The 26650-nt window shown below is 40.1% G+C and overlaps 1 protein-coding gene across 2 annotated transcripts; it reads left to right on the top strand.

The window, feature by feature from the left end:
- On the top strand, positions 1-26517 carry LOC308305285 (serine/threonine-protein phosphatase 2A 56 kDa regulatory subunit gamma isoform). 2 transcript variants are annotated; one of them, XM_080750050.1, is made up of 14 exons: positions 1-177; positions 7742-7941; positions 10474-10584; positions 10958-11050; positions 11510-11640; positions 11754-11813; positions 12105-12213; positions 13518-13571; positions 13996-14166; positions 16468-16595; positions 19397-19498; positions 20393-20465; positions 21878-21994; positions 22959-26517. In XM_080750050.1, the coding sequence occupies exons 1-14, from the start codon at positions 84-86 to the stop codon at positions 23091-23093; spliced, it is 1578 nt and encodes a 525-aa protein (XP_080606176.1). In that variant the 5' UTR covers positions 1-83; the 3' UTR covers positions 23094-26517. The 2 variants fall into 2 exon arrangements, with proteins under 2 accessions (XP_080606176.1, XP_080606175.1); XM_080750049.1 differs by having other exon boundaries at positions 21913-21994; positions 22959-23098.
- The last annotated feature ends 133 nt before the right edge of the window (positions 26518-26650 follow it).

The following is a 26650-nucleotide window of genomic DNA, read 5'->3' on the forward strand; positions in this document are numbered from 1 at the left end:
GCTTCATTTTCTGATCTGCCTTTGTGCTAAAATGGAGGCTGGCCTCTCGCCCTGAGTGGATCGCCTTCCTGGTCGAGGTTTAGATGTTGACATGCAATAAATCGGGGGACAGGATGGTTGTGGATGCACCTAATTCCAACGGGCCTTTTCAGCCGGTGGCCCTTATGCACTTCAGAGGTATGTAAGCACAATGTATTCTCTATTGTACCAGGGAATTAAGAGAGAGAGCTGAAAGAGAGAGAGAGAGATGTGTGCTGCTCTGCTCCTGTTCCCCTCCACTGGTTACTGCCTGGTTAGTCAGCAATCAGGTGTTAGATGGCTTTTGTTGCTTTTAGAGGACCAGTTGATTAAGGGTTTATATTGTGCTTGAACTGTAACTGAGGAATACTCATTCGCAAGGCTCGTATGCGTAGCTGAGGACAGGGAGCTGCATAAAAAGCTGGTTTTACTAGCTAGCTCTCCTCTTCTGTGCCCATCCCCCCGTCAGCCTAGTGATGTCAAAGGAAGTGAGGTCATGGACTAGGGAAGGGTTGTCTCCCTACCTTTCATGTTAATGGTTGTGTGTCTTGTCTTGTTTATTTGGTATTATGTCATTAATGTAGTGCTTGTTGTAAAACACATTATTAAATCAACATTTCATATTTGTCTCCTGTCTCACTGTTCATACCTGGCTCAGGGCTTTTCATTTTCATCTGTACATCTGTGCACAAATCACTTTCAGAGCACACGTATAGGTGAAATGTTGTCGGCCGAGGACTCCTGTACAGTGCAGAACAGTGTGTTTTATGTTTTGGCATTGTCTAATGTTCTATAACATCAGGAACACTGTCTCTGATACAGGTAGAATGGAAGCTAGCTTGTTGTAAAGGCCTACTAGTGTGGTACGATGCGTCCACAAAACAGCTCCCGTAGGATTTTTGTGCTAAAATTGATTTTTTTGCAGATCCTGGTTCTATAGAGTCCAAACTATGAGAAAATGATGGGTGTCAACTTTTCCGGACCCCCACCCCCTTTTTGGGGGTCATCTAGTTTGGGACCTCCCAGAACAGTACACCAGCCAGTTAATGTCCAATTTTCTTAATATTAAAACTTACAGATCCATGTACTGTATATGGAGATATGCTGTGAGAGCCCAAACATGCTTACTCAGTTATTTGTTATTTGTTTGTTTGCCCATACGTGGATATTCCTGTCTGTAGAACCAGCCACACAGATATGGGTTGTCTTGGCCATCTGACTTGGCTATATATGGATTCTGTTAGTGTGGTATAAATTTTTTATTTTACTTTCTCTCTATTTCTATCTTCCTCACTGTCACATGTTCACCCTGGTTGCCCACATCTGCATTTCTAGATATGGGGTATGGGGACAGGGAGGTTGCCCACATCTGCATTTCTAGATATGGGGTATGGGGTATGGGGCCGATGTGGCCTCCATATATGGGCATTCCCATATGAAGTCCTGTTAGATATGGGCTTATATATTGAAGACATCAGGGAACTCCATATAAGGACCTTGTCATACATCTTGAATGTAAGACCTCAGCATCAAAGGCTGGATTGGGGTATGTCCCTGGGACAAACTATTATCATGTCCACTGTCCAGGGGTACTTGTACATCAAGCTGCCTCACAGAAACAGGACATAGACTCCTGCCCTATGAGCCTCAGGGCTGGGCAAGGCTTACTTATTTCCATCAACATTGGAGTTATTGGAACACTTTGGTCCAACAACCCTGCATCTGTGATAATGCAGGGTAATGGGATGGGATTTCAGTCAAAGAACTTGGAGCTGCACTGCTACCACATATCCTCCATGCCAACTACGTCACAATGCAGTATAAATGATACCTGACAAATTGCCCTGAGCTTCCACCAATTGAAGAAAATGGATGGAATTCAGAGAGTGGAGGGTATTTTCCAGTCAGATGTCTTGGCTGACTGGGAGGTTGGGGTGACGAGATTTGGCTGGCCCCCTTTAGTAACTCTGAGGACACCTGGGGGTCACAGACCTCCTGTGGAAGACCCCTGGTATTAGCTACTCATTTTTGTCGTCAGAGCCCAGCTACAAAAAAAGCTTTTATGCTTCAATTATGATCTAATTTGACACTGTTCTGGAGCCGGAGCACAGCAAGGACTGTAATGAGTACTGAGATAGGCTCAGGGGTCATTCCGGGGGTCCCAGGTGAGGAAAGACCCCCACCAAAAGTCAGAAAGGTTATTCTGGCTGCTTCAAAAGTGCAATATATGGACTTTTAAAACCTTCAAAACAACTCTAATATTAAGAAAATTGGACATTAACTGGCTGGCATACTGTTTTCCGAGGTCCTAAATTAAATGACCCCCCAGAATAGGGGCAGGGGTCGGGAAAATCTGATACCCATCATTTTCTGACAGTTTGGTCCCTATAAAAGCCAAAACAGAAGAAAAATAATTCTGCTAAAAAGATCTTTAGATCTTTAGTACAGTAACAGTATGAACTCTGAGGACCCCCGAGGGGTCCCGAAGCCCCTGTGGAAGAACCCTGGTATTTGCTACTTTTGTTTACAGAGCCCAGCTACAAAAAATAATTATTCAATTATGATCTAATATGAACATTTTCTGGAGCAGGAGTAGAGCGATTACTGAGATAGGCACATGGGACCGTCTGGGGTTTCCCAGGTGAGGAAAGACCCCAACCAAAAGTCAGAAAGCTTATTCTGGCTGCTCCAAAAGTGTAATAAATGAACTCAGAATGTTTTAAAACCTACAAAACAACCCTAATATTAAGAAAATTGGACATTAACTGGCTGGCGTACTGTTCTGGGAGGTCCCAAACTAGAAGACCCCCAGAAAGGGGGTGGGGGTCCGGAAAAGTTGACACCCATCATTTTCTCATAGTTTGGACTCTATAGAACCAGGATCTGCAAAAAAAACAATTTTAGCACAAAAATCCTACGGAATTACACATCGTACCACACTATACATGATGTTACCACTGTAGTCTGTGTGGTGCAGCCCAGTGTTAAATGGAGCCATGGGCTGTTATTGATTAGGCTCTTGATTGAAGCCAGCATGGACCACTGCATTGAATGACATCTAGTGAACAATCAAACTCCCTCTTTCTCCTGCTCTGATGTTTTCTCTATATGAGTTTTTAATTTTAAGACGGAAGACAAGATGGTAAAAGTATATTTTCCCCTTTGTTTGAAACTCATTTCAGTCACAATGGAAGCCGCACAGTGCAGCCATGAAACTGTATGCAAGTATACCATGTACTGATGTGGTGCTTTACCTATTCCAAACCGTCTGGTGGCCCTGACCTGTGCTAGACAAACCAGGGAAGCTGCAGCCCCCCATGTTCTGTCTCCGTGTTGAATGCACACAGATCTTTGCACTGATACACAACGTTTGAATAAATCTAGTCAAAATATTTTATGATTTTCATAACCTGATCTCAAAGCAAAGTATTCTTAGTCTTAGATTAACCATTGCATGCTGTCAGCAAAACAATATAGCGCTGCCAAACCAATATCAGCCACAGGTCATTTCAGTGTGATTCCTATTTTTCTCCCCCTAAATTATCTACCTATCATAACAGGGACAAGAAGATAAATCATGCTCCTGTCCTCTAGGACAGTGGTTCTCAACCTTTTCGGGCCGTGACCTCCCAAATAATCATATTTGAACTGGGGACCCACCACCCTGCACATAAACTTGGAATAGTAGGAGTTGGCATTAAATTTAGTTTGACCCGATCCATTCCATTGTGAAAATAGATGATCTACATCGTCTATACAATGTAGATCAGCTATTTTAACAATTTCTGCCTCTAATATTTGACAATTTAGCCAATGTTTGACTAGAGGTACTAAAAAGGTCTTTAAATTGTCACCTTGGAAATGTGCAGATACCATGTATACACTTATATGTTTGTTGGTCTGTTTACTGTTGAGTGAGAAAGCAACATTTAACTAATCATCTGGGGACCCCCCCCCCCCCCCCCCAAAATAATTTTCCCCCGACCCACAGGTTGAGAACCACTGCTCTAGGAAAGCACACACACACGCCTGCACACACACAATATTGCATCTTTTTTTTCAGGCTTCTGTGAGCGGTATTAATAGGTTGCCAGTCACATTGTGATTAACATCAACATTGGCATCACAACAGTGGGCCTTTATCTGTTTGTTACACAACCTACTGGATATTTTAGGTGTGTACATAAATATAACACAGACAGGTGACCTTATGTTGTGGGGGAAGCACAGGTTTGCCATGGTCAAGGTGTGTAAGAGAGTGCAAGCCATTGGGACACATTCCAGTCCAGTTTCAGTCCTAGGATAAATAAATAAATAAAAATAACAGACCTCTAACAGACCTTCTCCTTTTTTGAGAATGGTGTAACAGACTTGGGTGCTCACTCAAAGGCAGTGGGACACATTTGGCTGCAATCTTGCCTTTGCCATCATCAATGGAAAGTTGAACTTGAAGCAATTCAGTTTCCCTGGAAGATGGGAGTTATCTAAAGATCCCAATTCCGAATGTGAATACACATTCCAAATCACATGCCGGTTGATATTCATTACGATTCCATATTTAGAAATGCTATATCATAGCCGAAAGGTTTCGAAAAGTTATAATAGTGGTTACTTTCAAAGAAACTGAAAATGCATTTATGACTGTGGCAGTGGCACAGTCATAAATTACTCTTAAGAAGACGCAACGTTTGTTTTACATTGTGAGATAATCACCTGGAACGTGATGGCAACTTTGCCTGAGCTTGTGGGTATATTCTGCTGTGGCGGCTAGGGACAACACCATTCATTGTCATAGTTATGAAAATTACCAAAAATGGCAGCTCACACACTCGGCCCCCCTCACCTCTGGAATTCCCAACCTCTCGCTGTCATCAAGATAAATTGGCAGACTTGAAACTGACACTGCACTAGTGTGTACACACGTGTGTGTGTGTGTTAGCCAAGTCTCCATTATGTCTGAATAGGATATATCTCCACTTACCCAGAATCTTCCCCTCTGCAAGAATGTCAAGGAGTATGGGTGTAAGTGTCCTCTATTCTGTCTTATAGCATTTGTCATTCTTTGTGTAGGCCTACTGTATATGAAATCGGGGCATGTGTAGTTGTCACTATGGCTTTTATTTCCTGGTGTGTACAACCAATTCTTCCTGTAGAATGTTTATCGTTATTGTCAAAGTTCCACTGCAGACCTGCTTAAATTGGTGAAAGGACTGGAGACAATTTTGTGTAATTATTATGCGTGGTAATTGTTCTCTTTAGAGGCAAAGTTATTTATCTGTGGTGTTCTAGGATGGCCTGTGTGGTCGTTTAGAATAAGACAAAATGTTTTTTCCTTTGTCGATTTCCTGTGTTTGCAGCCTTGTCACTGTTGAACTCTGTTATAGTCTAACTTGGTTATTAACTAATTGAATATGTCAAGAGTCAGGACCATAGGTCAGGCCACAGCATAATTGGAAGAGCTGTATGAAACAGCTTGATCATTTTGATGTGTTTAGCAATTTTGTTTCTATCTAATTTAGCCCAGGAGTGGCGCCATGATCTACAGACGGCCTCTGGGCCAACTGATGAGGTTCAGCGAACAGTCCTCTGTTTTAGTCCACTGGTTTTGATGGTTTGTTACCTTTGAAACCACAGACCTTTCTTGAGAGGAAAGACAGATTTGCATGAATTATGTCTGCTAAGGTTCAAGTTGATGCACCACACACGCCTACTTTCAATTGTCCAATATCCAGTGCCCTAACTTTAAGCTTTATTATATTCCTATTCCATGATGCTGTCAGTCCAGTTTGCAGAGATAATGTCAAATCCTCTGCAAGGATAACTTGGTTGGTACTAGACCTAACATCATAGTATACTGTGTGTGTACAATATGTAATTTAGCTCTCCAGAGATGCTGGTCAGGGTAGTCATGCAGTCATCCCTGCAAGACAACCATCAGTTATGAGGCTGATCAGGTGTTTGGATAGATTGTTAATCCAGCATATGTGTGTGTGTGTGTGTGTGTGTGTGTGTGTGTGTGTGTGTGTGTGTGTGTGTGTGTGTGTGTGTGTGTGTGTGTGTGTGTGTGTGTGTGTGTGTGTGTGTGTGTGTGTGTGTGTGTGTGTGTGTGTGTGTGTGTGTGTGTGTGTGTGTGTGTGTGTGTGTGTGTGTGTGTGTGTGTGTGTGTGTGTGTGTGTGTGTGTGTGTGTGTGTGTCGCACAGTTTTGCATTCAATCGCATGTACAGTCCATGTTTATACCATATTTAGGCGACTAAGGATTAATTCTTATATATCTTGGTGACCAATTTGAGAAACCATATTATTATGTTAATTATGGATTAATTTAGTTGTCACTGCTGCCCTTGGCTCACTTGCATCCACACCCATGACCCACTCCACCTCACTCTCTCAGCTCAAAGAGACATTGACCTGGGTACCAGTTCCAATTGAGGACTGGGTGGCCTGTAATGTGTCAACACTCAACACAACCATACCTGGCCACACTGGAAGGGAGGGGGGCCTGCCAAGGCTGTTGCCAGGCAACAGACAGCAGAGCCAAGGAGCGCATGTTGATTTGACAGGCCTCGTCTCTGCCACATGCAGCTACTTCTGTTTATGAACGAAGCTATGCCACACCCTGATGTAGTCCTACACCTGCCTGTTAAAGGCTTTGTGAAGAAAATACATGACATTCCTTTATCACCATATATACTGAAAAGAAAAGTTTCTATGTTGACCTTTTTATTTAACTGGACAGAAAGGGGTGGAGGTTCAGCGTGTTTACATTTAGCATTCCTCATGGAAACAGAATAGTATCGCTAGGTGTGAGCTAGTTCATTGGCTGGCCACTATCGGCACAACTTTATTTTGACTATTAACAATGAAAGCAGGGCTTTTTTAGCAGGGGAAGAATGACGCTTTTTCCTGTGAAGACGGGCAGTGGACTCAAAACACAGCGCTACATGGCAGTGGCATGTGTTGGATTGAGGAATTGCAAAACAAACTTCTACACTGATGTCCTTTGCTAATTTTACTACACAGTTCTAGTGTCACACTGTACCACTGCAGGTTGGTTGGTCTGTACGTTGTCTTGTGAGAAGTGGTACTGAATCTATGACATAGATTGTCAGTGTATTCTGAGCACTTGGAAATGAGAATGAGGAAGTGTTTAAACCACTGTATAAAAATAACAACGCAGCCTTGGTGGCTTTTTATATACGCTACAAAAATGTATTCTTTTTTTTTTTTAAGTTCAGTGGCATTGGCTATTCCAAATGCTAGACTGATGGAAGTAGGTGAACTTCCACAGTTCCTCTTCCTCCCATCGTCATAATCATCATATTTCTTTTGTCCGGTCTTATCCTCTCCTCTCTATCCATTATCCTCACACTCTGCTCTTAACATCTTAGCCTTTGTTTCTTCGTTCTCCTAATATTTACATCTTTCTGTTCCTTCCGTCGGCTGCTCATAGCTGCCTGCAGTTCTCTTCCATTCTCCCTTCCGTCTTGGATGCAGCTTTGAATACCGTTCAAGCACGGAACTTTCCCACCACTTTCATGCCCACAACCCATTGACTCATTTCATTCATCATATTATAACCGTGCTTACTCCCTTCAGACTGATTTATACAGCACGTTGCAAGATCGGCTCTTTTCCGGTGTGCAATACCGTTGTGCGACAAATTATAAATCAGGCGTTTACAGCTTTTTTGGTCCATTCTAACTTTCCTCTCTGCCTCCTCAGATGTGGCCCCGGCGGAACAGGAGAAGCTGTTTATCCAGAAGCTGCGGCAGTGCTGCGTCCTCTTTGACTTCTTGTCCGACCCGCTGAGCGACCTGAAATGGAAGGAGGTGAAGCGGGCGGCGCTCAGCGAGATGGTGGAGTACATCACCCACAACAGGAATGTTATCACAGAGCCCATCTACCCAGAGGTGGTGCACATGGTCAGTAGAGCCACTGTACGGAGATGGTTTTCAGCTGATGAGATAAAACGGTATTGGTGGGGAGGATCTGGATTAGCTTTAGCACTTAGTCAGCAATAATGTTTGCTGATTAACTAATTATGTGCACAATTTTTGTAAATGGAACCTTTTCTTGATAGAAATTCTCATTAACAGGGGAAAATGTTTAAACATCCAGGATTTGTTTTAGCACTTATCAGATATAGATGGAGCTTCTCAGCAAAGGTTAGACTCTAATTTAAAAAGAAAATACACAATTATGTAACATTTGAATGTCAGAATGAGTGATGATGAAAAGCAGCAGGTGTGCAAGCTGCACACATGTGTGCCAAAATATGTGTGATAAGTTGCATATCATGTTCACAGTATGACCAATTATATGTAGACAGATCATACAAATACATATTGGAAAGTAGTTTCAATTGTGTTTTCGAGTGCTGCAAACATAGGTGAAGTTGTATTTATGGTATATTTATGTCCTGGGTACAGTATTTACTGTACAAGCAGATAAGGATAATTATCACTGGAGATGTTAATATCTGTGCAGGATATTAAAATCGGTGCCATTTCTGAACCCTTTATAACGGCTCTCCTTGTTGAATGAAGGGAATCTTCTTGATCTAGGATACCACAAGGTTTGCAGAATAACAAATATACTGTATGCACCATTTTCAAAAAGAAAAAAGCAGTGAAATTAGCCAGGCTCACAGCATTTCGTATTTTGCTCATTTTGAGCAACGCCGTCAAACAACAACATATTAAATATGCCATTAATCTATTAAAAGCACAAAAAAAAGATCGAATCCATCCTGGGAGATGGACTGCTGAGGTGGAGAACAACATCTACCATCAGCTCGGCCCCCTGTACTTACCGCACAACTTGGTTATCCAAGCCATGATATTTAGTACTTGGTGGTACCTGGGATCAAACCCAGAACTTGAAGTCATAATGTAAAAATTACCTGTGGTTTCTGTATCATGACAGTGCTCATGCACACATACAGTAGTGATCTCAATATCTAGTTAATAATAATGTTCTATAAATAATGTGATGTTGCAACGTGTTGTGAACTCATAGACCGGCAAAGAGATTTCGGTGTAGAGGAGAAAGTTGCCCAAGTATAAAATGGTTATAAGAGGAAGCTTGTCAAGTAACATTTCCTGACATAATGCACAGAGAAGTATCATATCCACAGCCTGTTCAGAGTTGTAGTACATCATACACTAAAATCTACCTAGAAGCCCTTCTTTCCAAACAAGGGTCCTAGTGTTTTTAGTAGGCCACCTGCACTGTCCCATGATCTGTGTGGCTGGGAATAGCAGCCCACAGGGGAGTCAGTTGACACTGTGAGAGGCCGAGAACATAACACACACTTTGATCATTGTGGGCCAAGCCCATGTAAACCTAAGGGCCAGTTGCAAGGATGCAGAGCCAGAGGTGCGATTTTAATTTGGAAATGGCTAAAGATGGAACATTTTTGCAACATTCATGAGCGTGAAAGTTGGCTTAATTATTTCAGCACCAATCAATCATGCATTGGGAGAAGTTGAGAGTGATATTAGAGGGTGGGCAAGGAACTACAAATATTTATCATAAATCATTATTATGACAATTTCTGCCACTGCCACATTCCAGAACACAGGAAGAACTAATTTAACTCAAACTCTTTGCATCTCTAGCAATACTATGCTTTTCAATGCTGTGTCGTGGACTTGTGGCACAGCACTGATGGAGGTGTCTCAACAGAGTGGATGCTGTAGCCTTTGCCAGCATATGTGACACAATTTACAATTACACTTTAGGCATTTAGCAGACGCTCTTTATCCAGAGCGACTTACAGTAAGCAAGGTAAACAGAAACGCATGCATCGAATGCAGAGAGACAGTGTAGTACCTCAGCAATCTAGGATCATAATAATAAAGGATCACACAATATAATATCAAAAGATAATATTCTATACAATACATTGAAACAATAGGATGCCAGGTAAACCAATGAACCTTGCATCTGTCTAAATAACATGCTATCTAAATTGACACCTGTTCCCGTGACCAAACGGCAGTGAAGCTCAGCCCAAACAAGTGACCAGAATTTAAGGAATCCTGGAGATGTCTGGTAAATTGTGGTAAAAACGAGTAATAGTTCACGTAATTCAAGAGCTTTTTAGTTGGCTTGATTCATTTCTCAGTCATCTATCATGTTGGCATCCACAAGACAGAAGAGAGGAAGTAGCTTCCCTGAGAGGAAGTTACTATATAGTCATATTGATTGTAAAACACTGTTGTGGGACATGCTTGCTGGAGGATACTCTAAATTTGCCTTTTAAAGACGACATTTAGAAATCAATTTGATGAAACATTTAGGATACATGTGAATATTGAAAGATTGCATTTTCAGTGGACATTCGGTATGTTTAGTCCAAACATTAGACCTAAAAGTATTTTCTAAGGGCATACTCAAAATTCCTCTCAATTCTGAATTCTGATGATTGTTTTTGTCTCTTTCCTTCCCAGTTTGCAGTGAATATGTTTAGAACGTTGCCTCCATCGTCCAACCCCACTGGAGCAGAGTTTGACCCAGAAGAGGATGAGCCCACGCTTGAGGCTGCATGGCCCCACCTACAGGTTAACCACATTAATCCTGGCATCATTATTTTGAGCAACTTTTAAAAAATGTCAAAGATATCCGTTCAACAAACTCACAACGCGTGAGCTATTCTCGCTATTTGTCATGTGATAAAGTCTATAGGGCTCAAGTGGTATAATGGAAGTATACTATACTATAAACACAAATGAGCGCCTAAATTGATCTGCATCAGTGGAAGTTAATTCCAATCCTATTGCAGAGACAAGCGGAACAAATAGAAAAGCTGTTTTTATTTTGCTGCATCGAAGAGTAACTGCTTTACATTGGGCATGCTTTATTCAATTTGAATCAGTTCTTAATGGTGTCTCCTGACAAATGTTTTATTTGGGTATTTTCTTCTTTCTCCTCCAGCTCGTCTATGAGTTTTTCCTTAGATTTTTAGAATCCCCTGACTTTCAGCCCAACATAGCAAAGAAATACATCGACCAGAAATTTGTAATGCAGGTAAGCGCCAAAGGTCATTGACACAAATGTTTGCCAGTTTATCTTTTTCAGCCAGAACCAAACAAAATAATGTACCATGGCCACAGTATTCTTCCTGATTCGATGGAGCGTGTGCGCTGCATTATATTAAGAGAACCATATGGCTGCAGTGTCATCACCACTTCAAATCAATACACGTAATAAACGTTGTACTTTATTAATAGTCATTTAGACCGCAAATTCATTATTGATTTCATGGATATCAATATATATATAATATATATTTTTTAAAATATTATTTAAATATAACTTTTATGAGTAAATAAAACATTTTATGAGTAAATCAAAACCTTTATGAGGTACGCCACAAAACGTGTTGGTACTGTAGTGAACATGACTGTACTGTAAGCTGACATAAATGTTTAGAGAACCATCATAGAGTTCCCCTTACAAGCTGTATATGTCTTTGTTTTGTTGTAGCTTCTAGAACTATTTGATAGTGAAGATCCCAGAGAGAGAGACTTCCTGAAAACCACCCTCCACAGAATCTATGGAAAGTTCCTGGGCTTGAGGGCATACATCAGAAAACAGATCAATAATATTTTCTATAGGTGAGTTCAGCCTCATAGACAACATAACTTGACTGTCTGATTAATTTGCTTCTCTGATGAATAAGAAATAATCCTTGTGTTGCAATTGAGGAAGTCCTTATGTTTTCCCGTAGGTTTATCTATGAGACGGAGCACCATAATGGTATAGCTGAACTCCTGGAAATTCTTGGAAGGTATGGGGAGCAATTTAACCATACTAATAATTAATAATTGAACAACATAGACTAAATGTCTGCACGAATGATGTGTACTGGGTCTTGCAAATCATTATACCAATGTGTTACATGTGGAATAAATTCCAGAATGAGCAATGAAGCTGTGTCTGTTTCCCTGTGGTGTGATAGCTTCCTGATTGACATAATCTGCAATTGATATTTCAATATGATGAACAAAGCCTTAGAATGATGTTCGGAGCATAATCTTTTGCTTCTCCATCAAAGCATCATTTTTTGTTTCTCCCGCAGTATAATCAACGGGTTTGCCTTACCACTAAAAGAAGAGCACAAGATCTTCCTGTTGAAGGTTCTTCTGCCTCTGCACAAAGTCAAATCACTCAGTGTCTACCATCCACAGGTAAAGCTGTCTGTGTTACTTTGGCAGCTGGATTTGTGTATTTGAATTGTGAAGTAGAATTGTTCAAGCATCTCATTCTGTGCCACATGACGTCTTTGACGTTTTTTTTGCAAAGGCGTTCAGTGCCAATGACGTCTTTGACGTATTTTGAGTTTTTTTGTATAAAAAAAAAGAAAAAAAAGATTTTTTTCATTTTTCATTTTTTTTTTTTTAAAGATGTCAAAATGACCTGGGATCAGAGAGATGCTTTTCTCTGTTTGTGTGTTGGCTCCCTCGTTTAGCTGATTGAGAAAATGTGTGTTCATTCTAGTGGATGGACACTTTTTTTCATTCAAACAGCTCTATCTCTGGAACCATTTGTCTGATTGACAAATTTTTTTTTTATTGCGCAATATAGAAAAACATACAAAACCGTGGCACAGCTACCTTGGAGCCATTTTGGCATTTGGCACAGAATGAGTTGAACCCTAGTATCCCTGAAAGTTTCCAAAAATGTAAAAAAAAAATAGCTGATCTACAAGCTCACAACACGCTGCGATGCAACACATCATCAAAACAAGTATAAAATAACACTTATGTGGTTACTCAATTTGTTGATATGTTAAACATTATAAAAATATCTAAATACAAAACCCCTGCCAGTCGATTGATAGAAAAAGTAATCGACAGTTGCAGGCTTGCAGCCCCAATGCATTCCTTATTTTGGAGAGCAGCGGACCGAGAAGGCGGTGATATTAGACACCTGGCATTCTGACGGCTGAGTTAGTAACTATGGTTACACCAGTTACGCCAGTCTGTCTCTCTGTAGCCCGGTGGAAATGATGTGTCAGCTGGCTTATCTCATCCTGTGTTACACTGAGTTTGCTTGTGCGTTCACTCAAACACCTGATCATTTAACCCAGTAGTGGTTCTCAAACTTTCTCATGACCGGCAATCCGGGACCACTAAATGTATTTGGTTGAGGGTACGCATCTGAAAATAATTTGTGCCTGAGACCCCCATGTATGATTTGTGTTTTTAGAATGTTTTAATGTTTTGAAGAAGACAAATCTTCTTTTCAAGATTTAGAAAATAGCTGCTGTATATAGGGTTAAATAGGTTAAACTAATGTTGATGCTATATTGACACATTATATGCTTGGAACCCCCCGCTTTAACCACTTAATCTTACAACATTAACATCAGCTATTTTCACCAAACGTTCCACAGTTCCCCTACTATGACATGCCAAGAATAGAGATGCTAGGGTTCATGTGGTTAAATGCTTCCTGATTTTAGTGTTTAACGTGTGATCGCTTTTTATAGCTGGCCTACTGTGTGGTGCAGTTTTTGGAGAAGGACAGCACTCTCACCGAACCGGTATGTCTGATTAATTACAAATTCACTGTGATTATACTGCAAAAAGATGCACCGATGGAAATTCTAGGCCAATACCAATATTAGCTTATTTTGTTATTCATTAATCCCTTTTTGCCAGGGATACACATCTTCATAATAAAAAAAAAGAAAAAATGGTAACCCACACCAGCCAGTGCAGATACAAATCGGCCACTGCAATCAGTGAATGTCTGCTTATTTGCAGATATGCAGACATTCACTGGGAATATTGAACATATAATATACATATGACAGATGATGTATCGGTGCTTTGCAATGCAAAATCAGTTTATAGTTCTTAACTAATCAACTGCTTGCCTCTATTTATCCCCAAATACCCCTTTTTTTGTGAACTGTGATTAGCAATTCAACTCCATCATCTTCTTTAATTTGACCAACTGCACAGGTGGTGATGGCCCTACTGAAGTACTGGCCCAAGACTCACAGTCCCAAGGAGGTGATGTTCCTCAACGAGCTAGAGGAGATCCTGGATGTCATTGAGCCCTCTGAGTTCGTCAAGGTCCAGGAGCCTCTTTTCAGACAACTGGCCAAGTGTGTATCCAGCCCACACTTCCAGGTAACTAGTGACAACTGACTGGCCCCCACATTGTCCAATTCTGAGTGTTCATTTACAGCAGTGGTTCTCAAACCTTTTTAGGCCGTGGCCCCCAAAATAAACATATTTGAACTGGGGACACCTCCACCCTACGAGCACAAAGAATTGAGGCATTACATTTTGTATAACAGGGGTCTGTTGTGAAAATAGCAGATCTACATGCTGAATTGCTGATCTGCTATTTTTACCATTTCTGCCTCTTAATAGTTGACAATTTGGCCAATGTTTAATTTGTCATTTTATATACTCTATTAGGGGTGTAACGATATAGTAACTGCATCAAAATATCGTTTTTAACTTAAAAAATCTAAGTATATCGAAATGAAAACAGCTAAAATCGAATCGTATCGTTTGATTTTGTATCGTATCGAATCGGCAGTACAAAGAATCGATTGTATCGATACTACCTACTTGTGCATTGTATTTAGCATTTTTAAGAAGAACAAATGAAAAGGAGGGGTTTAATTACTTTTCCTTTCCATATAGCTACACTGGTCTATCGATAAATGTGTGTAATCTCTGGGTTCATCTCAAGGCGCAGGTTTGTCAATATACAATGTCCATGTATTTGGCAGATAATTACAGTGTTTACTTATTTATATCCATAATACTACATGTTTCCCTTTAAAACCTGCACTATCCACATAACACCTTTCACACAGATTTATTTTCTTTGCTAAATAGTTACTATATCGATGTTAAATCATTGAATCGAATCGAATCGTATTGCCGTGAATGAACCAATATCGTCCATGTATCGTATTGTCAACCATGTATCGTGATATGTATCGAATCACTATTGAAATGTATCGTTACACCCCTATACTCTATATATACACTTATACCGTATGCTGGTTTGTTTACTGTTGAGTGAGAAAACAATGTTGCACATTAGGTTTGTCATCTGGGGACCCCAAAAAAGAATTTGAGGACCCCTGGGGGTCCAGACCCACAGGTTGAGAACCACTGATTTACAGTAACTCTTGAGAGTGATTACATTTGGTAAACACTGTAAAATAAATTCTTGTAGCCTATATCTATAGCAACGCACACTGTGAAATCCTCAATGTTCATGATTTAACTACTGAGTGAACACATTCTGTACTTTGTACACTCTCAGTCTCAAGGCCCTATTTTAACAGCAGAACGTTGGTCTTAACTTGTGCAGAGGGGGTACAGTTGCAGTATGTCCAGTGAAATGGTCCCATGTGGGCGCTAATGTGTCAGTGCTCCGGCACTAAGGGCTCTGAATTAGTCATGGGTTTGTTTTGGGCGTTACTTTAATAAAACCAATCGGAGTGTCTGGTGCCGTGACCTTTAAGAACCAGGTTGTGCAGGCGCAGTCCTATCTGTGGCGGCGATCAGAAGTCACATAGAAAGCTTTTCTATGTGGATAACTACAGCGAGAGCAAAGAATGACTCTATGGATTCACAGCTCTCTTGCATTATAAGGGGTAGGCTATTTCAGAATATTTATCAGCTGCATGAAGATGTATCTCCCTCTCTTTCCTCACATGAGTTCTCCAATATTTGCAGGAGTGAGAGACATTCTGCTGCCTGCTGCACTGAAAATATCTGCTCTACAAGCTCACAACGCTGCGACACTTGAGCTTTTAGATGAGATGTTCTGTGTGTATGGCATGCAACTACTGTAAATGAGGCATATGTTTTGTATAGCACCAGCAACGTTTGCTTTTATTTGATAGTAATAATGAAGAATCAAGATCTTGAAATGCCACCTCAATTTTTGAACCTGAGTCTTGTGTTCTAGATCTAAAGCATTTTGATTGAAATCGATGTGTTGCGCATTGTGAACCCACAGCAGTGACGGAACCTACTAGCAATGAAACACCTGTGCCTCACTGCATTGCAATAAGACCATTTCCAAGCTGGTCTTAACTTGAAGCGCAAAGTCTGTAGGTAAAATAGCATTGCACCAGACCATTCTGTATCTAGACAACACGGGCGCAAGGCATGTGCATCAGGGGGAAGACACTGAAATGGGAAATGTGGCAGTGGCTTAGTGCTGGCTTAGCACAGTGGAAGATGGGGCCCTCAGAGTTAACACATGTTTAAGTGCACTTTGCAGCCTGATGTTCATCACTGATGAGAAATAATCACAATTCTAAAACCTACATATATTTGCCCAAAATGTCGGTAATGTAGTAGATATTTCAGCATGGCAGGATTTAAAGTGCTTAGCTTGCTGTAAAGAGTCAGTAGTTGAAGCTGCTGTACTTAAAGTGTGTATGTGTTTCTCAGGTGGCAGAGAGGGCTCTCTACTACTGGAATAACGAGTACATCATGAGTCTGATCAGTGACAACGCAGCAAAGATTCTGCCAATCATGTTCCCTGCCCTCTACCGCAACTCCAAGACCCACTGGAACAAGTACGTTTGCTACATTTCACACAATGGTGGAAATTATTTTCTGTATTCTCTCACAGAACTGTCATTACCAGGTGCCAACACAATGTCCTATTGCACAATACGGCCACTTATTATGGCTCACAAGGTCATCCGACAAAATGTTTAATGTTCTTTTATTAATGTGTATTCCTTTAACATTAGTAAAGCAATTCCAGAGAAGTTTTAACTTTTTTCTTTTTATCATAACCTGAAATGGCCTCTGATCACTACTAACGTATTTGAAAAATGTTCTGCCTGTAGCCATGTGGCTATTCATTTTAATGCCTTTGGTGCGTAATACCACGTTTACTGCATCAGCAGTGTGAAATACAGCTTACACACAAGCATGTTAAAAATCTTAAATCAGTGACAAATCTTAAAGTCTGAAATGCATACATTGTTTGCCTTTCAATAATAAAGAAAGGGTAATGGATAGATTAGGCCATAGTATTAGACAATCTATCACTGCCGTGATGTGTCTAATTTGTTTCAATCAAGTCAAACATACTGGAGGGGTCAAACCACTTCCAGCGGCTATGGTATTGACATGAAGGCTAAACAGGCAGTATACAGTATAGTGGTTGGCAGTGTTAATTTGACAGCAAATTTTGATTTAATTTAGTTTAGTCATAGTCATTTGAATAAAATGTAATTTAGTTTTAGTCGACTAAATATCATGAGTTAATTTTGTCAACAAAAATGTATTTTGTCAGGCCTCGACGGCATCATAATGGTTTATTTTAGAGTACACTTGGTTGCGTGCTGAAAATAGACAATCTAGATGCTATTTTCAGAGCTCAACACCCAAGTCTTGTAGTCCTACTGGATGTTTTCTCCACTAGTCCCTCCTCATCGTTTTAGTTTAGTTTTTATTTTATTGATGAAATTGTCAATATTATTTAATTTATTTAGTCTTAGTTTTAGTCATCATAGCTTAGTTTTTATTTAGTTTTTCTTTAGTCAGTGAAAAAAGGTAGTTTGTCATTGTTATAGTCGACGAAATGAACATAGGTAGTTAGTCCGCTAGTATTGTTTACTCTTGAACTGTATCTTTTGGGCGCTCTGGGGTCATTAGTTTTAGTAGGACAGATTGTGTACATGGATTGTGGCGGGTTACAGACATGATAATACACACTAATGATAGTTAGTGGAGCAGAAAGTTCCCTCTTGTGTTGCTGCCTTCACAAGTGCTGACTGTATCTCGCACACAGATGAGACAGATAGTTAAGAAAAGATTGACAGTTGACAATAGATGAGACTTGCTTGAACATATGCTAGGGTTGTCCCAGTTAAGTAGTCAGAACAGTTGGAACCAGCTTTTTTGCAGTTTTTAGTTTGCTTGAATAGTTGGCTTGAATAGAGATAATTAACTATAAGCTAGCCTAGTACCAGTAAAACTGTAGATACGTTTGTGTCAGATTGTAACAGTATGGCCAATATTGGGGAAGGAAGGAGACTTGGCAGACAGATGAAGGACAGGTGTATGAAAGACGTCTGATTCAAGATCTACAGAAATACGATGAAAATGTTAAATATATCCAGAATCAGAATGCGTGTCAAGTGATGGAGATGCAGTCATGAATTCTGAGAAGACTGACAAGGAAAAGAGACAAAATCAGTGAGACTGGAGGGACAAGGAAAGAAGGATAAATACCACCCCTCCATTTGGACAGCACCATAAAAACGAATGACAAACAGATAGACGGACGGACGGACAGACAGACGATGTGTACAGTGTATCTCAAATCAAGACATTGTGTTACACTCATATAATAATTAACATTGTTCAGTAAAACTTTAAATGATCATGTATAAGTTACATGCTATTGTATTTAGATACAAGGTACAAATAACCTGGTTAACATATCTTTATACTGTATACATTATCTGTGCAGCCAGCAGCCTTGCCAACCAATTCCTGATGTTTTCTTATGCTGTTATGGATGGCCGATGACATTTAACAATGACATGTTTTGATGTAAAATTCAACAAAAAACTATTTGTTGCCATGATGTAACTCCAAATATTGGAGAGACATCTTCAATTGTTACTGTTTGTCTAGAAAATAATTAATATTAAAAAAAGAAGTCTCCTCATTGACTTTGCACATTGAAACGTGTCTCAAAGTCACTCTTTTAGCACATAATCGAATGCAAAAGATGATACAGTAGCTGAGAAGCAGATTCTTCCAATACTGTACAGTATGTAACATTAGATGTCCAACATGCATTCGTTTTAAATAAAAATGTCAACTTTCTTCTGATTTTACTGTTTGCATTGGCAAATAGAACTTCAAATGGTAAAATCAACAGGAATTTGACATGTGTGTCTATACATAATAATTTTGTGTTATGTTACATATTGGCAGAATCCGCTGTTTGCATTTGTTTACTAAAAGAGTGATGTTGAGACCTGTTTGACTGTGCAATGCAAGTCATTGAGACCGTTTTAGAACTATTGAAGAAGATTTACCTGTATTTGGGAGGGTCATCATGGCAAGGTAACCACACTACCCAAACCTCTATCAAAGTGTAATTCTGCTTTAAAATGCTGACCAACAAAATGTTGTGCTGTATGTGATCGGAATAATTTTGTCCTTGAGACAGGTTTGAAGTGTCAAAAGCGGAATAATTGCTTTAGTGCTAATGGAAAGTCATTCCAGGAATCTAAATTAGTTTTTGTGCTGGGGGACAACATTTGCCTTTGCGAGTAATGCTTAATGTGCGTGTTGGGCTCTGATTCCAGGCTGCCTCATGTGTATGTTTGCTTGTGTTCATTCACAGGACCATTCATGGCCTGATCTACAATGCTCTGAAACTCTTCATGGAGATGAATCAGAAGCTATTTGACGACTGCACACAGCAGTTCAGGGCAGAGAAAAATAAGTATGTACTACTACTCACCGAGTCTGGTTGCAGAGTCTAGCGAAGTGGCTTACTACTGACATATTGTATTAGGTAGCATACTTAGCACAGAAAGTCACTCTGACTGAACTTTCTTAATCAAATCACAATACAAGGCCGTGAAACTTCTCATTATTAGTTATCTGGCATATGGTGTAATTTGGTGGTACGGTCAGTTATTTCTCGTACAAAACTTCTGAGACTGATTGCATTGGAAAGCTTGTCTGTCAATTTCACTTCATTATGTATCCTAGTGTACGTAATTAAAGGGATATTACACTTTCAAAGTCATTTTATCGTCTAATCAGGCTTTTATGAACACCCTGAACAGTTTTTAATTTGCTTGATTCAATATTTAATAATTTTTAATAATAATTTGGGAAAATGAAAAATATTTAATACAAAAATGGATTATTAAAAATAAATGAAAAAAGTTATCGAAAAAACACGGCCTGCTCACGTATTAGGAGGGTAGTATGAGTCAACAGAAAAAACAACGGGTGTTTTTAATGAATCTATCATGGTTAAAATGGAGTTTGAAGTTACAATGGGTGTGTATGTGGAGAGGGCCTGGGCGTGTCGGGCCTGGTAACATTTACATCAAATATCTAAATATTGAATCAAGCAAATTAAAAACTGTTCAGGGTGTTCATAAAAGCCTGATTAGACGATAAAATGACTTTGAAAGTGTAATATCCCTTTAAGTCAAAGTTTGGCATTTCACGGCTCAACTATCCACACCTCCAGGTTGATCTTTTTGATATGCAACAGTTTTATTTCCAAAATATGTTTATAGTAATCAATTATTGTTAACAATCTTATCGTATTGCAATTCAGTTGGTGCAAGCTTTTTTTCTTATTTTCTGTGTTCAACAGAGAGAAGGCCAAGTCAAAAGAACGAGAAGAGGCTTGGATCAGGATCGAGAACCTTGCCAAATCAAATCCACAGGTGAGCAATGAGTGAAATCTTTCAAGGCCTTATCTTGCCTCCTCAGGACCCAAACCTGCCAGTTGCCCAAACGCACAGACATCCCCTCACTTTCATTCCCATGTTAATGGCTGCAGCAGTTCTCATTGGTCACACACGGATGCTCCACTCGCACACGTCACGTGAAGCAGATTTTTATTTGTTTTTTTTTTGCTCTAGGCGTAAAAATTGGGCATAAAAATTGGTCTGTCTTCTTGCACATTTTCTTTGTTAGCCTATATACAGTATGTTAGATTAATGATGATGCTTCTGATTTATATCATTGGCAAACAAGTCTATATTGATATCAAAGGCAGTAAACCATACCAATAAATACACATTTGAGTCGGCCGTCTGGAACGATCACAGACTAGATGGCCATGAAATAGTTTAGAATCGGGACCGTGTAAATTTACATTCTCTGCGGCCTACTGTAACCCAAAACTCATGCTCAATCCACGCTGATGTGTAAGTCTACCATGTCAACTGCTGTGCATATGCCACTTTCATCCTTAACCAAATTCAAACCTAATTGCACAAACAAACAGTTTAGCTGTTGACCTACTTCAGCCCTTATCTTACTAATGTTATTAAATACATGGGCAATGACGAGTGGAGGATGAACCGATCACCAAAATCTTTTGATAATTTGAGAAAATGGAAAAAATAAGTCGGTTATGTGAATAATTATATAATTTTAAATATTTTAATACATATTTCATTGGACTGCTTTCTGCAAGCAACACATCTGCAAAAGCTACTGGTGAGAATAGTCGCAAGCAATAATGCGCATGTGCGGATGGATATGCATCTGGTGGGTTTGGGGCATCATTCCAAATTTTGTGTGTGTGTATAAGCACATAGGTGAAGTGCTCTCCCATCAAAAAGCCATTATTATACCTGAAATGCTGTTGTCTTTCCATCTGCTCAATTGCTGGAATGTTTTTGCACCTTTAGACCAGACAGTGACTAGTTATTTCCTATTTTCCAGTAGCAAAGTCAAATACGCTGCTGCTAAAGATAGAATGGCTGAATGAGTTGTCCTGTCCTCTTACAACATACAAGTGCTTAGTTGTGGTGAGATCTGAGATCGTAGATGGTCTCTGGCTAATTCGGTTTGTATCCCAAATATTTGAAATAAGGTAAATTATAATTGACTCCTAATTTAAACTTCCAAAGACCTTGGGAGTACTGTATCAATCTCAACACCTCAACTATGCCTTATTGGTTTGATTGTTTCTTATGGATACGATAATCCAACTTGCTTGTTTTTATTTGGTGTTAAAATTTCCCCATCCATTCTTTGCATGCAACTGAAAGTCTTTTTTCCATTCCTTTGTGCTCTGTTTTTTCTTTTGTTTTTTTTGTTGTTCCTTTCTTTCTTTTCAACATAGTTCCTTATGTATGTTGATTCCTCTGACCTCAATAGTCCTGTTGCAATGGAGACGGACGTGTCTTTGATAGAAGATGTTCAGAGCTTAAAAAAGACAGTTGAGGAAGGAGCCACTCAGGTAAAACTGACTTCTCTCTGTCCCCCTCTACCTGCCTTCTCTAGTTTATAATGCTTGCAAATAGACGGGTTTCTGGTTCACGTCACACTGATGGGTCGGTACCAAAATTAGCCAATAAATAGAAACCATGCAGCGCTCCCCAAAACAACAGGTTTGGGGATTGGTGGGAATTGATTACATGATACATTCAGCTGTGCATTTAGTCTCAATGTTTGTAAACAAGAAACCTGTCTATGCTTCCAACCAAAACCAACTTTCAGGATTATTATGTTAGGTGTATACTATTTTTTTCTGTGTGTGTGTGTGTGTGTGTGTGTGTGTGTGTGTGTGTGTGTGTGTGTGTGTGTGTGTGTGTGTGTGTGTGTGTGTGTGTGTGTGTGTGTGTGTGTGTGTGTGTGTGTGTGTGTGTGTGTGTGTGTGTGTGTGTGTGTGTGTGTGTGTGTGTGTGTGTGTGTGTGTGTGTGTCATACTGTACATACACACACTATATTTTATTTGCTGTGTGTATGACACACACACAATGTTTTCTTGTTTGTGTGTACAGTATGTATACATACACACACTTGCCTTGCCTAGTGTATTTTAACAAGACATGGTGCTTTAGTCTGGCCGTGGACTGAACTCTATCAAGAGCTTTCTTTGCTGTCTATTTCCCTTGCATGTCTTCTGATTGTTGCTGGACCTTTGTTCAGTATATCATTTAATAGCTAGTTATTTCACACTAATAAATATAGTTTTCACATGCGTTTCACAGGCTTGGTATACTATGCCGATTTTATATTTATTTTTTCAAAATTTAAGCTATTATTTTTGAAACACTGGAAATGATAGTGAGAGGATGAGGATGCGTAGGACAGTTATGAAAGTGATGTCATGAAACATGAAATGTAAAATGAATGAACCCTAACTACTATCTTCTCTTCCTGACACCCTTCCCTCCCTCCTGTGTTGTTCCATCTTCTAGTTACAGCGCGACCAGTGGAAAGAGCGGCCTCTGGTGCGACGCAAATCTGAGTTGCCTCAGGATATCTACACCGCAAAAGCCTTGGAGTCCCACCACCGAGCCGACGACATGTTGACCACCCACGATGGACTCTAGATCCTGTGACCTGTTGGCTCTTGGTTTAACTGGCCCCCCTCCCTTTCCACAACCAGAGGGGCCTGAATAATAGGCTCTGAACTCTGTGCATTCCCATCTCGTTCATGCCTGCTGCAAGCTGCCCAAGTCATATTGTCTGCCTATGACGTGCTCCCAATCTCTCTCCCTCCCCTCGCTCTTTACAAAATCCTTAGTTTCTTGCTGCCATTCCAGTTATCTCCTCCTGGCCCTTGCGTACCAACGCAGCACATTCAGCACAACTAGACCCATGGCCAGTGCAGTACATCAGTCTGTATCCTATCACCATTTCCCTCAGATTTCGACTTTTCTCAGGAGTTGGGTGAAGAAGAGGGTTTTTGAGGTCTACTTGCAGCATTCATGTGGTGGTTGTCTTTTTTTTGTTTTTGTTTCCGCCATCAGCCCCTCCCCACCCGAAAGACTACATTGTAATTAGTCTCCTCTGTTTACCACCCTTAATCCCTCACATCTTGCCCCTCACTGAACTGTGGAAAACTGGGAGTTCAGATGCCATGTTGACATTCACTCCTTCATTCCTTCTTGTAAGTGTGTCTGGCGGAGTGGATCTAGGACCGTAGAAACTAAGTGAACTCCACCGTTGGAGGATCCTCCGCGGGTCGACTTGTTTTCTTTTCTGTCAAAGGGAACAACAAACTTGGAAGAGACTGTGGGTTGAATGAAAAGACGAGACTCTTCTCTTTCTTCTGTTGTATTATTTGTTCTTTTCTTTCACTCAATCCCAGGGACATCTTGTCAGTGCCAAGGCTGTTATGTTGTCTATGTTTTTGCTGGTTTGTTTGATGGGTATGTCTCTGTGTGACATCATTATGGACACTGAGGTTAGGCAGCAGTGTCTGCTGACGGCCTTTGTTTTTGGTCGCTGATGTTTCAATTAAGCTTTTTCTAGTTTAGTGCTCCCTAGACCAACACAAGGCCCATCAGTAGCCTTGCAATGTCCGGCAAGATAACGGAGAGTGTGGTGAAGTTGTCCCATGGACACGTAACACTTTACATTTTCTTGTGTTGTGCCATATGCAGCTCTTTGATCTCGTATGCTTTTTTTCCTACTGACTAAGACATTTATTTCACTGTCTATTGTGAAACGGAACATAACAAGACATGACAGTTCAAACAATGGTACCTATACAATAATTGGAAGAAGTGATAAAATCCACTTATGTCAATTATGTTTCGTCGTTTTAAGTTCCCTTTTCCAGAAACTGACTAGGAAGGTACATGGTAGAATGTAGGAAAATCAAATGGGTAGGTAGCTTGATTAGAACTTAGATTATTTTAGACCCAGCAATGACATGTCAGCCCCTTGTCACGGGCAAGCACAATGCTGAATAGAAGCTAAGCCAAAGTGAAGAGAGCCAGCACTGCTGGGATGCAATGAGAGAGCAAGAGGTGAGCACAAGCTTATATATTGAATAGGGATGTTTCATTCACTAAATGAGTAATTGGGAAGTATCGGGTTGTCTCTTTCGGTGAAAGGAAAAACGACACAGAGCTGGTCTTTGTACTGACATGCAATTTTGTTTGCGCTCTGAGGCGAAGGTCAGTTAACTAAATGCATCTCTCATCTCATCTACATTAAACCCTCCATTCAGCTTTGTTGGTTTTTAGGACACTAGGTTCTGTGAAGAGTTATTAGGTCCTCCCTCTCTCCTCAGTAGTGACCGTTACCCTCCTCAAAGCATCCCAGTGGCTTTGTTTCCAGAATTCTTTAAAATACGCACATTTATTGTATACATCTTGAGTACAGTAATTAGTTATTGCGTTCATCCGAAGTGTAGCAATCCAAGCTATCATAGTGGGGAATTTTAGGGACCCGTTTTTACTACGGCAACGTAAGGCGGGACTACGGCTGCTATGACGCAATCGCCGTTGTGGCCCAAATTGTTAAGCAAAGAGCTGTCGGCGACGGGGTCACATCCCTTTCACTGAACGCTTTGGTTCCCATGGCGACGCGTCAACGCAGCAGGCGTAGTAGGCGCAACGTGGAAAGGGACCTACTGGCGTAGTACAGACGGCTGCTGCGGCGGCAGGTTGATCTATCGAGCGCTGATCATTTCCGGTTGCCGTTGTCATCTGCCCTCGCCGTACTAAGATTAGATAGCCTAATGTCGGCAGATGGATACGTGGTTTGGTGATGATTGCAAGATGGGACCCATGGGAGTCTGGTCAGGTGCTCCCAGTTGCGCTGATTAACCCACCATCACCTGCAAGACAGACACACACACACACACACACACACACACACACACACACACACACACACACACACACACACACACACAGGAAAACTCACAGCAGGCTATGTTCATGTGGAAATGAGGGTTGTCATAATGGTATTCAATTGTTTGAGATGATTAATTGCTACAAAATATATATTATAATTGGTGCATCCTGGTTAGGAGTTAGTTGGCACCTATTAACGTCAGTCAGTACCATTGTTTGAACTGAGGACATTTGGTAGGTTTCTCTTTTTGTTTGTTTTTCTCCATAGTTTCTTCATTGTCTTGTCCCTGGAGGGTAGTAGCCTAGATGCCAGTTGTTTGGTATTGTCTTGGTTAATAGGAATGCCCAATACTGAAATAGACTGGTATCAAGTGGCCAATAAGAATGCCAGATGCTGAAACTAAACTGGCGTCGAGGCTTGGCTTGTTAACTGTATTAATACTGTATTTGCTTGAATGCAAGAAAAAGGAAAAGAGAAAAAAAAAAGTAAATTAAAACTACCATGTTAAACATGTACCGTTTCTCCTGGAGGAATGAGATTCAACAAAATGATTTATTTCACCTGTCGAGGTCAATGCTTTTATAGAACAGCCCTGTTTGCTGGGAGATTATGTTTTATGGATTTTATGAGTCAAAACCTGAGGTGTAATGTTGAAAAATAAAGGATGCATAAATACAGGAGATTTTAGAATATCATTTGGGGATTTTTTTTTTCTTTTCTTTCTGCGGCACCTTTGCAGATCGTTTTAGTTTTAACATAATTTCCAAAACATAACTTAACTAAGTGTCCTTTTGTATGTGACCTGTACTATATGGCTTCATTTAATATTGTATATATGATTTTACTTTGTTTCATGTAGTGTTATATATAAATATATATCTACATTAATTTTGTACAAATTGTCCCTCTGTACAGAATAAAACATCAATAGCAAGTGAAAGAAGTCAATCTGGCACATACAGTACATTCTTACTTTCCCTTCCTGGCTGTACTTTCTGCAAAACATTAGGAAATGTTCTGGTATATATATTTTTCTGTTTAAACTTGCAAAGATTCCTCCTCCCTCTAAATAATTGACAAATGTCCATACCCATTGTGTGCTCCTATCACTGTCTTTAGTGGTGTATAACTATATAGAATGAATAAAGAGATTATTTGAATTTATATTTTCAATCATAAATCCGTTTTGGCTTTACTTCTCAATGGAGGCACATGTCCTAATTGTCCTCAAAGATGTACATTTATAGGCAGTCTGCATTGTCATTTTTTCATACAGGAGGAAATTAAATGCCATCAA

This window comes from Nannobrachium achirus (genome assembly GCF_963921795.1).
Source record: "Nannobrachium achirus genome assembly, chromosome: 20".
NCBI lineage: Eukaryota > Metazoa > Chordata > Actinopteri > Myctophiformes > Myctophidae > Nannobrachium > Nannobrachium achirus.

What these genes read in the sequence shown, in the direction of transcription:
- LOC308305285 (XM_080750050.1), top strand. Translation starts at nt 84, where the DNA reads ATGTTGACATGCAATAAATCGGGGGACAGGATGGTTGTGGATGCACCT. An exon ending in CTGCATGGCCCCACCTACAG is followed by an intron (nt 10,585 to 10,957) that starts GTTAACCACATT and finishes TTTCTCCTCCAG; the next exon opens with CTCGTCTATGAGTTTTTCCT. An exon ending in ACCAGAAATTTGTAATGCAG is followed by an intron (nt 11,051 to 11,509) that starts GTAAGCGCCAAA and finishes GTTTTGTTGTAG; the next exon opens with CTTCTAGAACTATTTGATAG.